This window comes from Hyaena hyaena, unplaced genomic scaffold (genome assembly GCF_003009895.1).
Source record: "Hyaena hyaena isolate Hyena2069 unplaced genomic scaffold, ASM300989v1 scaffold_38, whole genome shotgun sequence".
NCBI lineage: Eukaryota > Metazoa > Chordata > Mammalia > Carnivora > Hyaenidae > Hyaena > Hyaena hyaena.
This window is the reverse complement of record NW_024080670.1, coordinates 2,391,232-2,405,108: the sequence shown is the minus strand read 5'-3', so window position 1 is coordinate 2,405,108 and position 13,877 is coordinate 2,391,232. Positions and strand designations below refer to the sequence as shown.

Genomic DNA, 13,877 nt, shown 5'->3' with positions numbered 1-13,877 from the left:
GGAATGTGGGGTGTTCCAGTGTTTTCTGCCAGGTAGAGCAGGAAGGGGGTGTCCCCAAGAAGGGGAGGTGCACTTGGAGGTGGGGGTTCTTTGGGCCACGTGGAGCGTGAGGGGCCCCTGGACCACCGTGAGGAGCGTAGACAGGGGCTGAGCTAGAGGGGCTGCGGGATGCACAGGCCCCCCCCGGACAGCTGTGTGGGAAGGGACTCGGAGGGAGCCCTGTATTTGGAGGTTGAGCGAAGGAGAGGCGGGGGCCTGGGCCTCTGGAAGCTGCCCTTCACTCCTGAGCACTCTCTGTCCGAGTGGGAGGCGTCGGGACGGATGGAGGGTTGGATGTAGTGACAGGGGGCCGCTGGTGGCCAGGCCCCGAGGCTCCCCACTTTCTCTTCTCGCGTGAATCAAACTTTCTCTTCCTGCTGCCGTGGGGGTGGCAGGCGTGGGTGACACCGGCCCTCCGCCCAGCCTCTGTCCCTGGAGAAGGAAACGGGGCCTGGCGTGGTCCCAGGACGGTGGCTGACGCGGCCGGAGGAGCGGGGTCCGCCCACCATCCCCCCAGCGCCTCTCTGGGGGCCGCCAGCCCCTGCTTTCTGTGCCCGCAGTGTTTGAGCTGAGCTTCAATCAGGAGGGAGGTATTTTGCTTTAGGGAAATCAGAATCAGACTCAACATTTATCCTGGGCTCCAGGGACCGGCTCTCTCAAGTTCATTCCTGGCAGACAGGAGCTGCGTGCAGGGGGAGGAGGTGCAGGGAGCTGTTCGTGCTCTTCCTGCTGGGCGTGGCAATCTGTCCGCACCCCTGCTGCAGGGGCTACGGCTTAGGTGGCAGCTAGTCAGCGGGGGTGGGCCGGGAGGCACGCAGAGGCTGGGCCCCTCCCCACTCCGGGCCACTGAGCCACCCACGGGACTTCTCCCCACCGCTCCCCCTTCTCAGGGAGATCTGTGGGAGGGGAGGGGAGGGGAGGGGACACCCAGCCCCCCTCCTCCTGGCTCTCCACTCTCTCTAAGCTGGGACTTTGCTTTTTCTTGTTTTCTCTTAAGATTTTTATTTTTAAGTCATCTCTGCACCCTATGTGGGGCTCAGACTTACAACCCCGAGGTCAAGAGTCACAGGCTCGGCCGGCTGAGGCAGCCAGGCGCCCCTAAGCTGGGAGTTTTCTATCCACCTCTTAAGAAGCCCTCCCAGTGGCTCTGTCTAGTGGGAGTTTATGTAACCCCCATCCTTCAGATGAGGAATCAGAGGCTCAGAGAGGTTAGGTAACCTGTTCAGAGTAACACAGCCTGCTAAAGGCCAAGACAGGACGCTGACCCTGAGCCTCCCAACGGCTCAGCCTTGGGGTTTTAATACTAGTCTCCTAACGAGTCTGGGCTCCCCCTGGCCTGCGGGCAGGAGTGGGCTGGAGAAAGGCAGCTCGTTTTCAAAATGGGTCAAAGCCGGTCCCTGGTGTTAAGGTAAATGTGTACGTGAGTAACATATTGTAGGATGTGTCCTAAACGTGGCCCAGTGGCTCGGTGACGGTGGGGAATCAACCAGGGTTTACTCTCTGCCTCTAGGGTGCAGGGTGCTGGGCCAGGTGCCGAGGGCGGTGCTGGGGCATCCCTCGTCTCTGAGGGCCTTGCACCCAGCTGGGAAGAGAAGAAGACAGTGCTTCTGTTGAACACCGCGGATGGTAGACACCATGCCACATGCTTTAAGTACCACCTCCCCTTAGAAGACAGAGGCTGTCCCTTGTCCCATTTTCAGATGAGCAAACCAAGGCTCCAGGTGTGGAGACATTGTTCACGAGCAGAGCCCTGGCCTGGAGTGCTGGCTGGGCGGACCCCAGAGCCCCTGCTGTGGGCCCCTCCACTTTACTGCCGTCCCTCTCACCCACTTGGCCCCCTGGGAAGGCAGCGCCCAGTTGGACGCCCTGCTGGGGAGCTTACGGGAGGACAGACCAGGTGGCAGGCAGTGATGGCCCTGTCTGTATCAAGGTGTTTCAGAGGGGCCTGTGGCAGGGCAGGAGGGTTACCCAGGTGACAGAGGTGAGGCCTGTCACTACCTGGGGAGAGGAACAGCACCTATAAGAGCCAGGAGGCTGGGGGACAGTCAAAGGGGCTCGGAGGCGGGGGTCCATAGCCCTGAGGACAGCCTTCCTTCCCGAGCCCTGAGCTCCCAGCCTTAAGCCTGGACTTGTGTATTGTAAGCGCCCTGTAGGCGGATGCTGTTAATTTCACACTTGGATGGAGGTCCCCCTCCCCCCGCCCCCTGGGGGAGAGGGAGCCTGGGAATGTCACTCTGGTATCTCTGGCATCTGAGTGGAGTGTGGAGCAGAGGGGACCCCTGATGTCCCCCACCCGCCTCCTCCCTCCCAGCGTCTGTGGACCCCCTTCTGGCGCTGGGGTTGCACACGCGGATTGTGGACTGAGGAGTATAAAAATCTCTCTCCCTCCCCCGACTTTTTGTTTTGAAAAATCGAGGGAAGCATTGAGATGAGCACCTGTGTGTCCTTCATCGAGATTTGCCAGTGGTCCACATTTTGCCAGGGTTGGCTTCTCCTCCTAAACACGCGTGTGTGTATTTCTAAACCTCTCCCAAGCCGACCTTCACCTGACCCTCGCCTCTGAGTACTTCAGGGCACATCACCGTGAAAAGGGACATTGTCCCACATAACCTCGGTTTTGTTCCTAAGAAGATCAGGTTTTGTTCCTAAGAAGATCAGCCGTGAGTGCCTCTGGGCATCTCATCGTGTCCCCCCCCTCCCCCCACGAGCTTCCCCAGAGCTCCCAATAAGGTTTGCTGTAGCTGGTCTCTAATGCCAGGTCCAGGACCCGATCCAGGGTTTGCGAGTTGCATTTGACAGCGTCTCTTTTTCTGGAACAGTCTCCTGCCTTGTTTTACCTTTCATGGCTCTGACTTCCTCAAAGGTCCTGGCCAGTTGTCTTGTAGAATGGTCCCGCCTTCTGGATGCGTCTGCGGATGCCCTCACAATTAGACTCAGGTTGAGTATTTCTGGCGGGAGAACTCTGTGGATACCATGTCCTCCCACAGCATCAGATCGGGGCGTGGGGGGGGGGAGGGGAAGGGGACTCATGACGTGGGCGTGTTTCACTATCGGAGACCAGGTTCGATCAAGGACAGTCGTCTTCATGGTTATATTTTTATTGCGTGTTAGAAAAGACATGGCCAGCGCACGTCACGGGTATGGCCATGAGTGCTTAGGCGGAAGCTGCATCAGGCCAGTGAGTGAGCGGGGTTCCAGAAACATCCTGTGTGAATCATCGGACAGGTGGTTAGGGAAGACTAGAGAAGGTGGCGTGGGAATGGCTGAGTCCCCGGAACCCAGATGGGATGGTCTGAGGCTTGGGCAGACCTGACACCCTGCCGTGCCTCCTTCTGGCCATGGCCTTGGGTCCCTCCCTCACGTCCCCAGCTCAGCCTCCTCACCTGAACAGTGAGGTTCACACTGGTCACCTCTGGGCCTCCTGACCCTGGTGGAGGGGCTAGGGGCAGCTGGTGGGCACCCAGAGGGCTGCCTGATGCTCGCCCCACACAAGACCGTCCATGGCTTCTGGCAGTGAAAACAATGACAACCTACAGTGACAGCCTGCTGGCCCTGCCATGGTGCCAGGGGACACCTCACGGCTTCCTCTGTTTCCTGAAGGTTAATTGGCTCCGTAAAGCAGTAGGGCCTGTCTCCCCGACCCCAGGCCTGCTGATCAACCAGGGTTCTGTGTTGGGGACCATTCTAATAGGGGAGGGACATCCAATTATGCCCCCCCATGGCTGCTACATCCTGGGGGCTGGCGGGGGGACTTCTGAGCTAGGGGATTCCAGGAGTCGCCTCTGACCCTGTGAGGCCAGAGGTCAGCACTGGGTCTGTCATCCAAGCTCTTGCCACGCAGCCCCTGCTGTTTTTGTCACCCAATGCCAAGGTCACACAAGGTCGTGCAGTTCATCAGCGTGCTGACTCTCTGGGTGGGGGAGGCCCCCCGTTGTGCAGTCATTCTGGGCTCCGAAGGCCATCCTGGCCCTGCCCTTTCCTGGCAAGGTGACCTTGGGGGACTTCCGGCGAGTCCGTGGACTTGTGCAAACCTCGGCCTGACCGGGAAAAGGGAACCACCACCTGCTCGTGGGATGGATTCTAGGGCAGGTGAAGAGCGCCACCTAAGTCTTTACAACAGCCCATTTTACAGATGGGGCTCAGAGAGAGGCAATGCTTTGCCCCAGGACACACAGCTAGTAAACTGTGGAGGTGGATTTGAATCCAGGCGAGCCCGCCTGTACTCGCTGGTTTTGGGTCTTTCCAGGTTCACGCTTTGAGCATCATCCCCTCGCCTCCTCTGCCCTCGCGCCCCCGTGCCCCCCGGGCTTGCGTGGCAAGTCTGGGACAGCTCAGCTTGGGTTAGATCAAGGCCAATGTCACTCTCCACCCCCCTGCCTGCCCCCCTTCCCTCCTACCCTCTGCCCAAACTCTCTTGGAAAATTGCATTCTTTACACTGGCTCCGGCCGGTCCAGGTGGTTGGCACCCCCCCCCACCCCTGTGGCCATGCCTTCTATTCCCCAGCCTGCTCTAGGACAGGTCCCTGGGATTGGGGCTCGTGGGGGAGGGGCCTGGCAGAGGCCTCCAGGCTCCCCCACGTGGCTGACCCCCAGGTTCCAGGCTGTGGGTGAGGCAGCTGAGCCACACACACCCCGAGTTCGGACCCTCACCCCATCACTCCGTTTGCTGGCCCCTGCGTGCCTCAGTTTCCCCATTCAGAGCCAGGGCAGAGCCACACCAGCGGTCGGAGCTGTTGTCGGGGCAGCTGAGCCAAAGCTCAGAGCCGGCCCTGGCACAGAGCCGGGCTTCCAGCGGCCGCGTGGTACCTGGCGCTTGTTACAGGCTCCCCGTGAGTGGTTTTTGAAAATAGGCCTCAAGTCCAGTCGGGCTCAGCAATTCAGGGACACCCTCTTGGGCCTCCCTTCCCTTTTCCCTGGGAAGAGATCACAGTCCCTTTTCTCCGCTGACCTCCAGCTACCACCCACCTTCCTCTCCGTCTGTCCCTCCCTCCCTTCCTTCCCTCCTTCCTTCCACAAGCCTGTCCTGAGTCAGGGCCTGCACCAGAGAATCCGGAGCCTTCACACCGGTTTTGATTGAATTCCCAGGCCAGCCCCTCTGGCAGCTTCTGTTACTGTTATTCCCTCTTTACAAACGAGGAAACTGAGGCACGGCTTGCTGGAGGCAGTCTGCTGAGGCCACCCCCACAGAGAGCAGTGTGGCCTGGGAGGTGGTCTGACGTGCTCGTTCAGTGATTGCAGGGGAAGCCCTGGTTAGCTTCCACCCCGAGCCAATTTCGTACTTTTCAGGAAAAAAAAAGATTTTTTGTTCATTTCATGGTTCAATAAAGAACGACTATTTGGGCTTGGCCGGAGTTTCGAGCACATTGTGCGGCTTGTCACAGGTTTTCATTCTGGGCTGTGTTCTCGGCTTGCCTGTAAAGGAACCTGGGACTGCCCGCTGTGAGGTGCCGCAGGGCGGGCCAAGGAGGGGAGGGGGGCTGGAGGAGCGGGCTCAGGAGGGGAAGGGTGCTGGGTGCCGTAGGGCCCAGGAGGGGCTCAGCCTTTTGGTCCTGTGTCCCCCCCCCCCACTCCCGTACACAGGCGGAGCAGCCGAGTGCCCTCTCTGACTCTGCCGCGCTGTGCCAGGGTCGCGAGGTGGGGAGCAGTGTATCAATGTTGGCCTGGGTCCTGCACCCCCGCGCGTGGGGGGCTGTTCTCGCTGGTCCCCGTGGACGTACAGTGGGCATCAGGAGGGATGGCCCAGTCCTGGCCCCGCAGGGGTGCTCGTGATGGGGACTGCTCACCCCTGGGGCAGGGTCTTGCTCAGAGCCGCCTGGTGCCCCAGCATGGGCGGGGGGCTGTGGGGCGGGCCTGGACAGGCAGGAAGGAGGCTCCCCCAGCGCTGCCCGTCCCCTAAGAGCCTCCCAGCGCTAAAAGGCTGCTTCTCTTTTCTCTTGCAGTTACCGAGAAGGAGGTGCAGCAGTGGTGAGTAACCGTTCTTCCCCAGAACTGTCAGCGGGGGGGCGGGGGCGGGGGGGGGGGCTGGGGCTGTTGGCTTTGGGCCAGTGGGACAGCGATCTAGCTGCCCAGGACAGGGGCTCGGGGAGTGGCTTCTGAGAGTGGCTCACCCACCATCTGAGGGAGTGGATTCCATTGTTCACAAGGGACTGACGGGAACCCCTGATCTAGAGCCACTTGATCTGGGGCAGAGAGGGGGTGTTGGTGACTCCTTGCTTTCTGCGGCCTCTCGGGGGGGCCCCGGGGCCCTGCTCACCGAAGAGAGGGGTTTGGCCCAGAACCGGGTCAGGAGACTGGGTCCCAGGCCTGTGGCTTCGTCACTAAGTCGCTGGTGGCCATGAGAAGTCTCTTCCCATTTCTGGGGTTCGGGCACGTCTTCTCTAAAGTGCTGAGTGAGGCTGAACCAAGGATGGCCCATAGGTCTCCTTGGATGCCAGCTCGAGCCTCCGATTCTGAGGCTGTGTGTCGCTGAGCAAACAGAAAGTACAGCAGCGAGGTATAAACGTGGGCTGTGAGGGATGAGCAAAGCCTGCCTGGGCTGGGGCAGGGGGTGGCACATTGTCCTCTGTGGCAGGTGGGGCTGACGGGGGATGCTCACACCCTAAGGTGGACCTGAGGTTGGGAGGGGAGGCGGGGGGAGGAGGCGGGCTTGGATCACTTCCGGGGAAGTCTGGTGGTTTAGAAATGGACTCGAGAATCCTGACTTGGCCTTTCCGATCCGAGTGACCAAGGGTGGTTCTCTGAGCCTCAGTTTCCCCATGTGTACGGCGGGAAGACATTCCCTGTAAAGGAATGCCCAAGAGATGATGGCCATTGCCAGTGGTCTTCCGTGCGCTGTTCGGACAGGGAGCTGGGGCCTAGAAATGTGCCCCCCCATCACAGCCGGGCCGCAAGTCTCCTGGGAAGCCGTGTGGCGGGCAGGGCCAGCCTTCCCCAGGGGCCACTCCACTCTGCTGGCCCCGCACCAGCCTCCCGGTGGGCTGCTTCCGCAGGGGGATTGGATGTCGGGAGCAGCCGCCACCACCCTCCTACCTTCCCCCCCCCCACATCCGAGGACCAACACGTGGGTCTGATCTACCACCGACCTCATTTTCACTTCCCCGCTTCCCCAGGTGTACGTTCCAGAAACATCCTACTTCTGGGTCTTTATCTCCAAGGCTCTCCCTTCCAGAACTCCCCTCCCTCCCTTCCTTCCTGGGCCTTGGTCTACTCATACTTGCCTTCTAGAACTCCCCCTTCTCCCCCTGCCGCCCTTCTTTCCTACCTTCCTAGGCTCTCTGAGCTCTCTTCTCCCAAGACTCTCCTAAGTCACCTCCTCCAGGAAGCCTACTGAGGTTCCCCATCTGTACATAATCTCCCTCCTTCCCACGTGGCAGCCAGACAGCCTCATTGTTGACCAAAAAACCCTCACAACGCCAGGCTTCTGCCTAAACCCTCCCTGAGCTCTGGTGAAGTCCGTGCCTCCGCCCTGGGTACGTGGGTGTGAGAACTGGCCGTGTTGACCCCTCCAGTCTCACTGCAAAGGCCTTTTGCCCTCTGGCCTGCGAATTGCCGTCTGTTCCTGAACTCATCTCACCCCCCGGGGCTTCCTGACCTTTGCGTGGGCTGTCCCTCTGCTGAGCCTGCCCTGTTCCCTCCTGTGTCCCCAGAGCCTGGCCACAGGGGGCGCTCAGTCCCCAAGAAGCACACCCCACGTGCTCCTCGTGCATTGCTATTGACCCCTGGGAGCTGCCCGCAGGGCCGACGCGGCTCTTCGTCTTCGTGGCAGATGAGGAAATTAAACTGGGGTGCAGAGAAGGGGTGGGCAGGGAGGTCTGTCCTCTGGTGCCACCTACAAGCTCTCAGACGTGGCCTCACTTTCCTCCTTCCCCCAGAGGAGTGTCGCATCATGGCGTTTCCTAGGCAAGGGCCCTGAGCCCCCCGGGTCCTGCCCTGCTCACACCTGAGTTTCCCCCTCCAGGGAAGGCAGGGAAACTGGGGTGCTGGGCTTGAGTGCCCGCACCCCCCATTCTGTGTGATCAGCCTTGAACAAGCTGCTCGACTTCTCAGGGCCTCAGTTTCCCCATCTGGAAGTTGAAGATAATGATAGTCAAACTTTATAGGAATCGGGGTAGAGAATAGGTAACCTTCTCTCTGTTAGTGGTGTTGGTAATAATGCTGATGATCGTCCGCAGCGTAACCCATGGAGTGATCCTGAGATTCGAGGTCCCCTGCTCGTTATGAAGACAGGGAAACTGAGGCCCAGGCAGGCGGAATGGCTTTGGCTCATTCGCCGGAGCTGATATGTCAGCTGCCACCTGCACGAGGACTCGGCCGCGGGAGAGAGTTCCAGCCACAGGGATTAGCAAGCACGGAGGCTTCGTGGAATTAGGCTTCGTGTGTGAGACGAACGGCAAGGAGCCCTGGAGGCTGGCGGCTCCTGGGACTCCCGTAGCAGAACTGGGGCCTGAGGCCTCGTGACACCCAGTTCTTGTGATCAGGGAGTTCCCTCTAAAGAGCTCACAAAGACATGGACGGATCTTGCTTTGCTGGAAAGTTCTGTGGGCCTCACACACACGTCCTTGGGCTCATCTTGGTGGTGCCCTCGAGGTTAGGAGGTAGTAGAACCTGTGCCTTTCTCAGGCCCCCCTGGGTCAGCCCAGCACCCACCTCACTGTCGTGTTCTAGAATGTCTCTATCCCATAGAGCGAAGCTAGACCGGGCGTGGTTGAAAGGGGACACTGCGGCCACCATTCTCTCCGCCCTTGCCCACAGCAGGCCTCGGTAATGGATCACAGATCCTGGCACCCTGGGTCAGTCTCTCGCAGTGCCCTGGCCCATCTTCAGAGGACCTTTGTCACCAAGCCCCCAGCCAGCACCCTCCTGTTCCACACGGCTCTCAGGGTCCCCAACAACCAGGGGATGTGCCAGTGCCTGCGCTCCCTGCAAAAACTCGGGTTTCCCGAGCCTAGTCTGGCCGGGGCAGCAAACAGTTTAGGGCCGGACCGTCTGGGTGGGGGTGGGGAAGCAAGGGGGAGGGCCATGCAGGGACCCACAGGGCCACAGCAGACAGTGTTCTTTCCCACCTACCAAGTCCCTGCACCGATGCAGCCAGGACAGCGGCTCTGGCTTCCTCCAGTCTGTCTGTCTGTCTGTCTCCGCCCCACCCCCTCACTTAAAGCCCCTTAGAGCTTCCGGCTGCACTTGGAATAAAGCTCTAGCCCCTTTCCTGCCCCTTGGGGCCCCCAGCGTCTCTCGTCCCAACTTCTCCTGGCCTCACCAGCCACCTGCTGCACTTACTGTCCCTCAGCCACACCAAGCTCATTCCTACCTCAGAGCCGCCATCCTTGTTCTCCCCTCTGCGCCCATATCTTGACACCTCCTCTGAGGCCCACCCTGACCACCCCGTCCCTGTTTCTGCAGCAGGATGCAGGATCACCTTGTTCGTGCTGACTTTCAGCAGCTGCTATGCAGCTGGGAACCCAGGGCCAGACGCTTTTCTTTAAAGATTTTTTTTTTTTAGTTTATTTTGCGAGAGAGAAAGAGAACATGAGCAGAGGTGGGGCAGAGAAAGAAGCTCAAGCAGGCTCCACCCCCAGCACAGAGCCTGATGTAAGGGTTGATCTCACAGTTGTGAGATCATAACCTGAGCCCAAACCAAGAATCAGAGGCTTAATCGACTGAGCCCCTCCCCCAGCACCCCCAAAGATTTTATTTTTTAAGGATCCCGTAGGATACAGGGCTATACCCAGTGTGGGGCTGGAACTCACAACCCCGAGATCTAGAATCGCACACTTCACCCACTGAGCCAGCCACGTGCCCCAAGGCCCAGGGCTCGAAAGTGATCGTGTGATTGGCCTTGGGCCGGCCAAGGAGAGGAGACAGAGCCGAGAGTAGCACTTGACCTTGGTGCTGGTCGGGCACAGGCTATCGGGAGCGCGGGCCAGGCCGCAGCAGTGGGGTGCCCGGACCACCATCATCCGGGCTCTCTGTCTGCACCGGGCCTCCGCCAGGTGCCTTCAGGGTCATCTCTGCACAGCCCTGCACTGCTGTGGAGGGAAAGGGGTGGAGGCTGAGCCGGGAGGCCGGCGTCAGGGCCCACAGCCGGCCCGGGCCCCTGCCCCTTGCTCCCCACTGTCTCCGTGCCCATGCTGAGTGCGATCTGTCCCCGTGGAAGATCAGGAACCGCACTGGGGGCTAAGAAACCGCAGTAGGCCTCAGGCCCTTCTGGATGATTGTGACATTGGAGTCTGAGAGCAGAGAGCCCCCCAGGCCCTGATAGACAACAGAAGACGGGAGGGAAGCAGGCCGGTGCGTGGGCGCGTTGGGTGCCAGCGTCGTGGGTGGCAGTACTTTTTCTCTTGTATTTTCCATTTTCCAAATTTTCTGAAGAAACTGAAGCTCAGAAGGGCAGAGGTCCTCTCCCCGGTGGCCTGGGGCTGTATGTGTGTATGTGGATCTGGGTCCAGCTCTTTCCACGTCCATGACTCAGGCCATGGGGCTCCATCCTGCCGACTCTTGCCTGGGCAGCCCCCCAAAGCTGAAGACAGCGGGGGGCTGGTGGGGGAGGGGAGCATGGAAGAGACCTCATCCTCAGGGGATGTTTGGGATCCCCCTCCAGGACTGGGAAGGGGGCGACATGGGAAGGGCTGTTTGCAAAGATAATGGAGAGAATATTACCAAGGGCGCCGTGGAGGCCGCTGGGGCTCCCAGGGTCATTGCCACTGGGGGTGATGCTTGCTTGTAAACCCGTCTGTTCCCCGCCTTTCCCGCGGCAGCAGGCAGCGCCGTATCCTGGGCAGGGAGGGAGGCACGCAGGGAGATGCGGCCTTGCTTCAGGCCGGCTCCCACAAGGCCAAGTTCATGGAAACTGAGAGCCGTGAACTGGGAAAGTCCCAGCAGCGGGGGGCCTTTGGGTCTTGCTCGGGGCTCTCAGAGAACAGGAAGCCAATTAGGAAAGGGATCCACGTGTCGTGGTGAGCAGTCATTCCTTCATTCATTCATCCATTTATTCACTCGTTCGTTTGTTTAGCACCCACTATGTGCCAGGCCAGTGCCAGGGGCTGGAGGCAGCGGGGACTGAGTGCCTGGGGTCCCCTGGGGGGACACAGGCCTCAGCCCAGGCGGGAACACTGGGTAAGTTGTTTTTGTTAAGTGGCATTCAGCCTTCGCTGCTTTGCGAAACGACAGGTTTCTTTTTTTTCCTTTCCCTTTCAAAGAAGTCTAAGAATGCAGTTGTCAAATCTGCGACTTTCTCCTCTCTTCCCCACCCTGTCTCGAGGAGCTGGCCCCCCAACACAGCCAGCCCCATCACACACCCGTGTGGCCGGAAACTGCCTGCACGGGGCTTGGGACATGCCTCATCCTACGCGCGGTTCCGTAGCCTTCTGTCTGATTCCCAGAGGGGACCCTGGTCCCCAGAGAGTTAAGACCCTAGTTCTCGAACACAATTTCAGGACTAGTGACAGGTACAGAGATAATTGATTTAATGAAATGTCTTCTTCGTACATCCGTAAAAAGAAAAAATAGCATCCACACGTCCTAGGAACTAAGGATGGTTTTTAAAAGAAAAAGGCAAATCTAGGTGGAGGTGTGATTGGAATTTGATTTGGTTTTTATTTTTATTATTGTCATTATTTAATGTTTATTTCTTTTTGAGGGAGAGGGAGGGGCAGAGAGAGAGGGAGACAAAGAATCTGAAGCAGGCCCCAGGCTCTGAGCTGTCAGCACAGAGCCCGACATGGGGCTCGAACCCACGAACCCTGAGATCATAACCTGAGCCGAAGTTGGACGCTTAATTGACTGAGCCACCCAGGCACCCCATGAGACCATAATTTAAAAACAATTTTTTTAATGTTTTAGTTATTTCTGAGAGAGAGAGAGGGAGGGAGGTGCAGAGAGAGAGGGAGACACAGAATCTGAAGCAGGCTCCAGGCTCCGAGCTGTCAGCACAGAGCCCGACGCGGGGCCTGAACCCATGATCCGTGAGATCATGACCTGAGCCGAAGTCGGATGCTTAACCGACTGAGCCCCCCAGGCTCCCCTAAATTCTTTTATGTTACAGAATTCCTGCATGCTCAATGCCACCAAAGGAGACAGTAAGCACAGAGCTTCGTAATAGTAAATACAAGAAACAGATCGCTCCCCAACACCTTTCTACCATGCCCTTGGGGTCCTGGTCTGAAGTGGGGGGCCTGTCCGTGGGTTTTGCAGAGACATGGTCCCTGCCTCGATGCCCGCGTAACTGTCACATGGGTTACACGAGTCAGTCACCAAGCACAGTTGTACGAGGCGCCACGGAGGCCCTGGCCAGGGGCAGGGTGCTGGGGTGTGGCTCCGTCCGGGGTGGCCAGAGGGGACTTCTCTAAGGGGCACACCAAAGCCAAGAACGAAAGGGTAAGTGGGAGTCAGCAGGGGAGGGAGGAGAAGAGTGGGCTGAGCAGAAGGCTTGCTGAGTGAAGGCCCTGAGCCTGGGCAAGACTTAAGCTTCCCCATCCTCAGTTTCCCCATCTGTAAAGGGGGCATAATAGTCCTTGTATCTGGGGCTCAGTGGGACCATTGCGTGAAATCGTGCCTGGAAAGCACGCAGCCTGGCTCTCAGTCGCTGCCGGTGGTTGTTGTCATGCAGAATCACAGACCTGCAGAATCACAGACGCTGGAAGGGCAGACACTTGTGGTAGACCCCCTCAAGGTCATGGGCTTCCCAGAGGCCATCTAGTTACCCGCACAAGGTCATGGGTTTTGCAGAGGCCATCTAGTTCAGTATTTCTCAACTGGAGGGGTTCTGCTTCCCGGGGGGGGGGGGTATCTGGCCTTGTCTGGGGACACATTTGGTCGTCCTCACTAGGGAGCAGGTGCTGAGGACACCTAGCAGATGGAGGCCAGGGATGCTGCCTACGTCGTATGGTGTGCAGGGTGCCTCCCCACCAAGAATCACCCAACCCCAAATGTCAGTGGTGCTGGTCTAAGCCACTTATTTTACCAGCAGGGGACCTCAGGGGCACTGCAGGGGAGGGGTCCCTCAGGGTCCCTCTCACAGGACTGGCGCCCAGGGCCCTGGCTTCTTGGGTCAGGTTTTCTGAAGGAGAGAGGGAGGGGCCTCGGGCCTGTTGGAAACTGAAGCCAGCCGGTAGTGAGGGGGGTTGGGGAGTGGGCCCTGGGTAGGGGGTGGAGTCACATCTCTCAGTGAGGGGGGTTGGGGAGTGGGCCCTGGGTAGGGGGTGGAGTCACATCTCTCAGTCACCCTCGGGGATGAAATTCCCAGACAGGAACTTCATCCTGAGGCAGCAGCAAACCCCTGGTGCCGTGCCGGCAATGGGGCGGGGGTGGGGTGGGTGTGTGTACCTGGCTTGGGGTGTCCTGACTCAGCCAGCTGGTGGAGGGGGGGGGGCCGCCCCTCAGGATCGGACCAAGGTGTGAAAAGTCCTGGCCTCGGAGCTGTGATGGCTAATGAGGTGGGGTGCCCGGGGTGCCTGGGACAGCTCAGATCCCCCCCATCTCTGCTCTGGTGAGGCAGGGTGCCCCCACCTTCCGATGATGAGCAGCGTTGTACCGTGTCTGGGAGGCAGGACTTGAGCCTGCATTTGCTCTGGGTGTTTCCCCCTGGCCGGAGCTCTGATCCTGCCACTAACTTACTGTGTGATCCTAAGCCAGCGTCTCTCCCTCTCTGGGCCCCCAGGTCCCTGCCAATCCACAGAGGGGCGGGAGTCCATCAGTGGTTCTCTAGCCCGTCTGCAGGAAGCTCTCAAGTGCTGGCCAGGGTCCTCGGGACGCAGGAAGAAGACACCGGATAACTGGGTCTCACTCTGTCCTTGTCCGGCGGTTTGTGTGTTCATTTGTCCGTCCATCCATCCATCCATCAT

At 59.3% G+C, this 13,877-nt stretch overlaps 1 protein-coding gene across 2 annotated transcripts in view; it reads left to right on the top strand.

Annotated features, from left to right (window-relative positions):
* Positions 1 to 13,877, top strand: part of NCS1 (neuronal calcium sensor 1) — a 51,563-nt gene that overhangs the window by 18,971 nt on the left and 18,715 nt on the right. For both annotated transcript variants that reach the window (XM_039229420.1, XM_039229421.1), the window contains exon 2: positions 5,979 to 6,003. In XM_039229420.1, coding sequence (XP_039085351.1) covers positions 5,979 to 6,003 — 25 coding nt within the window. The remainder of the gene's footprint in view (positions 1 to 5,978; positions 6,004 to 13,877) is intronic.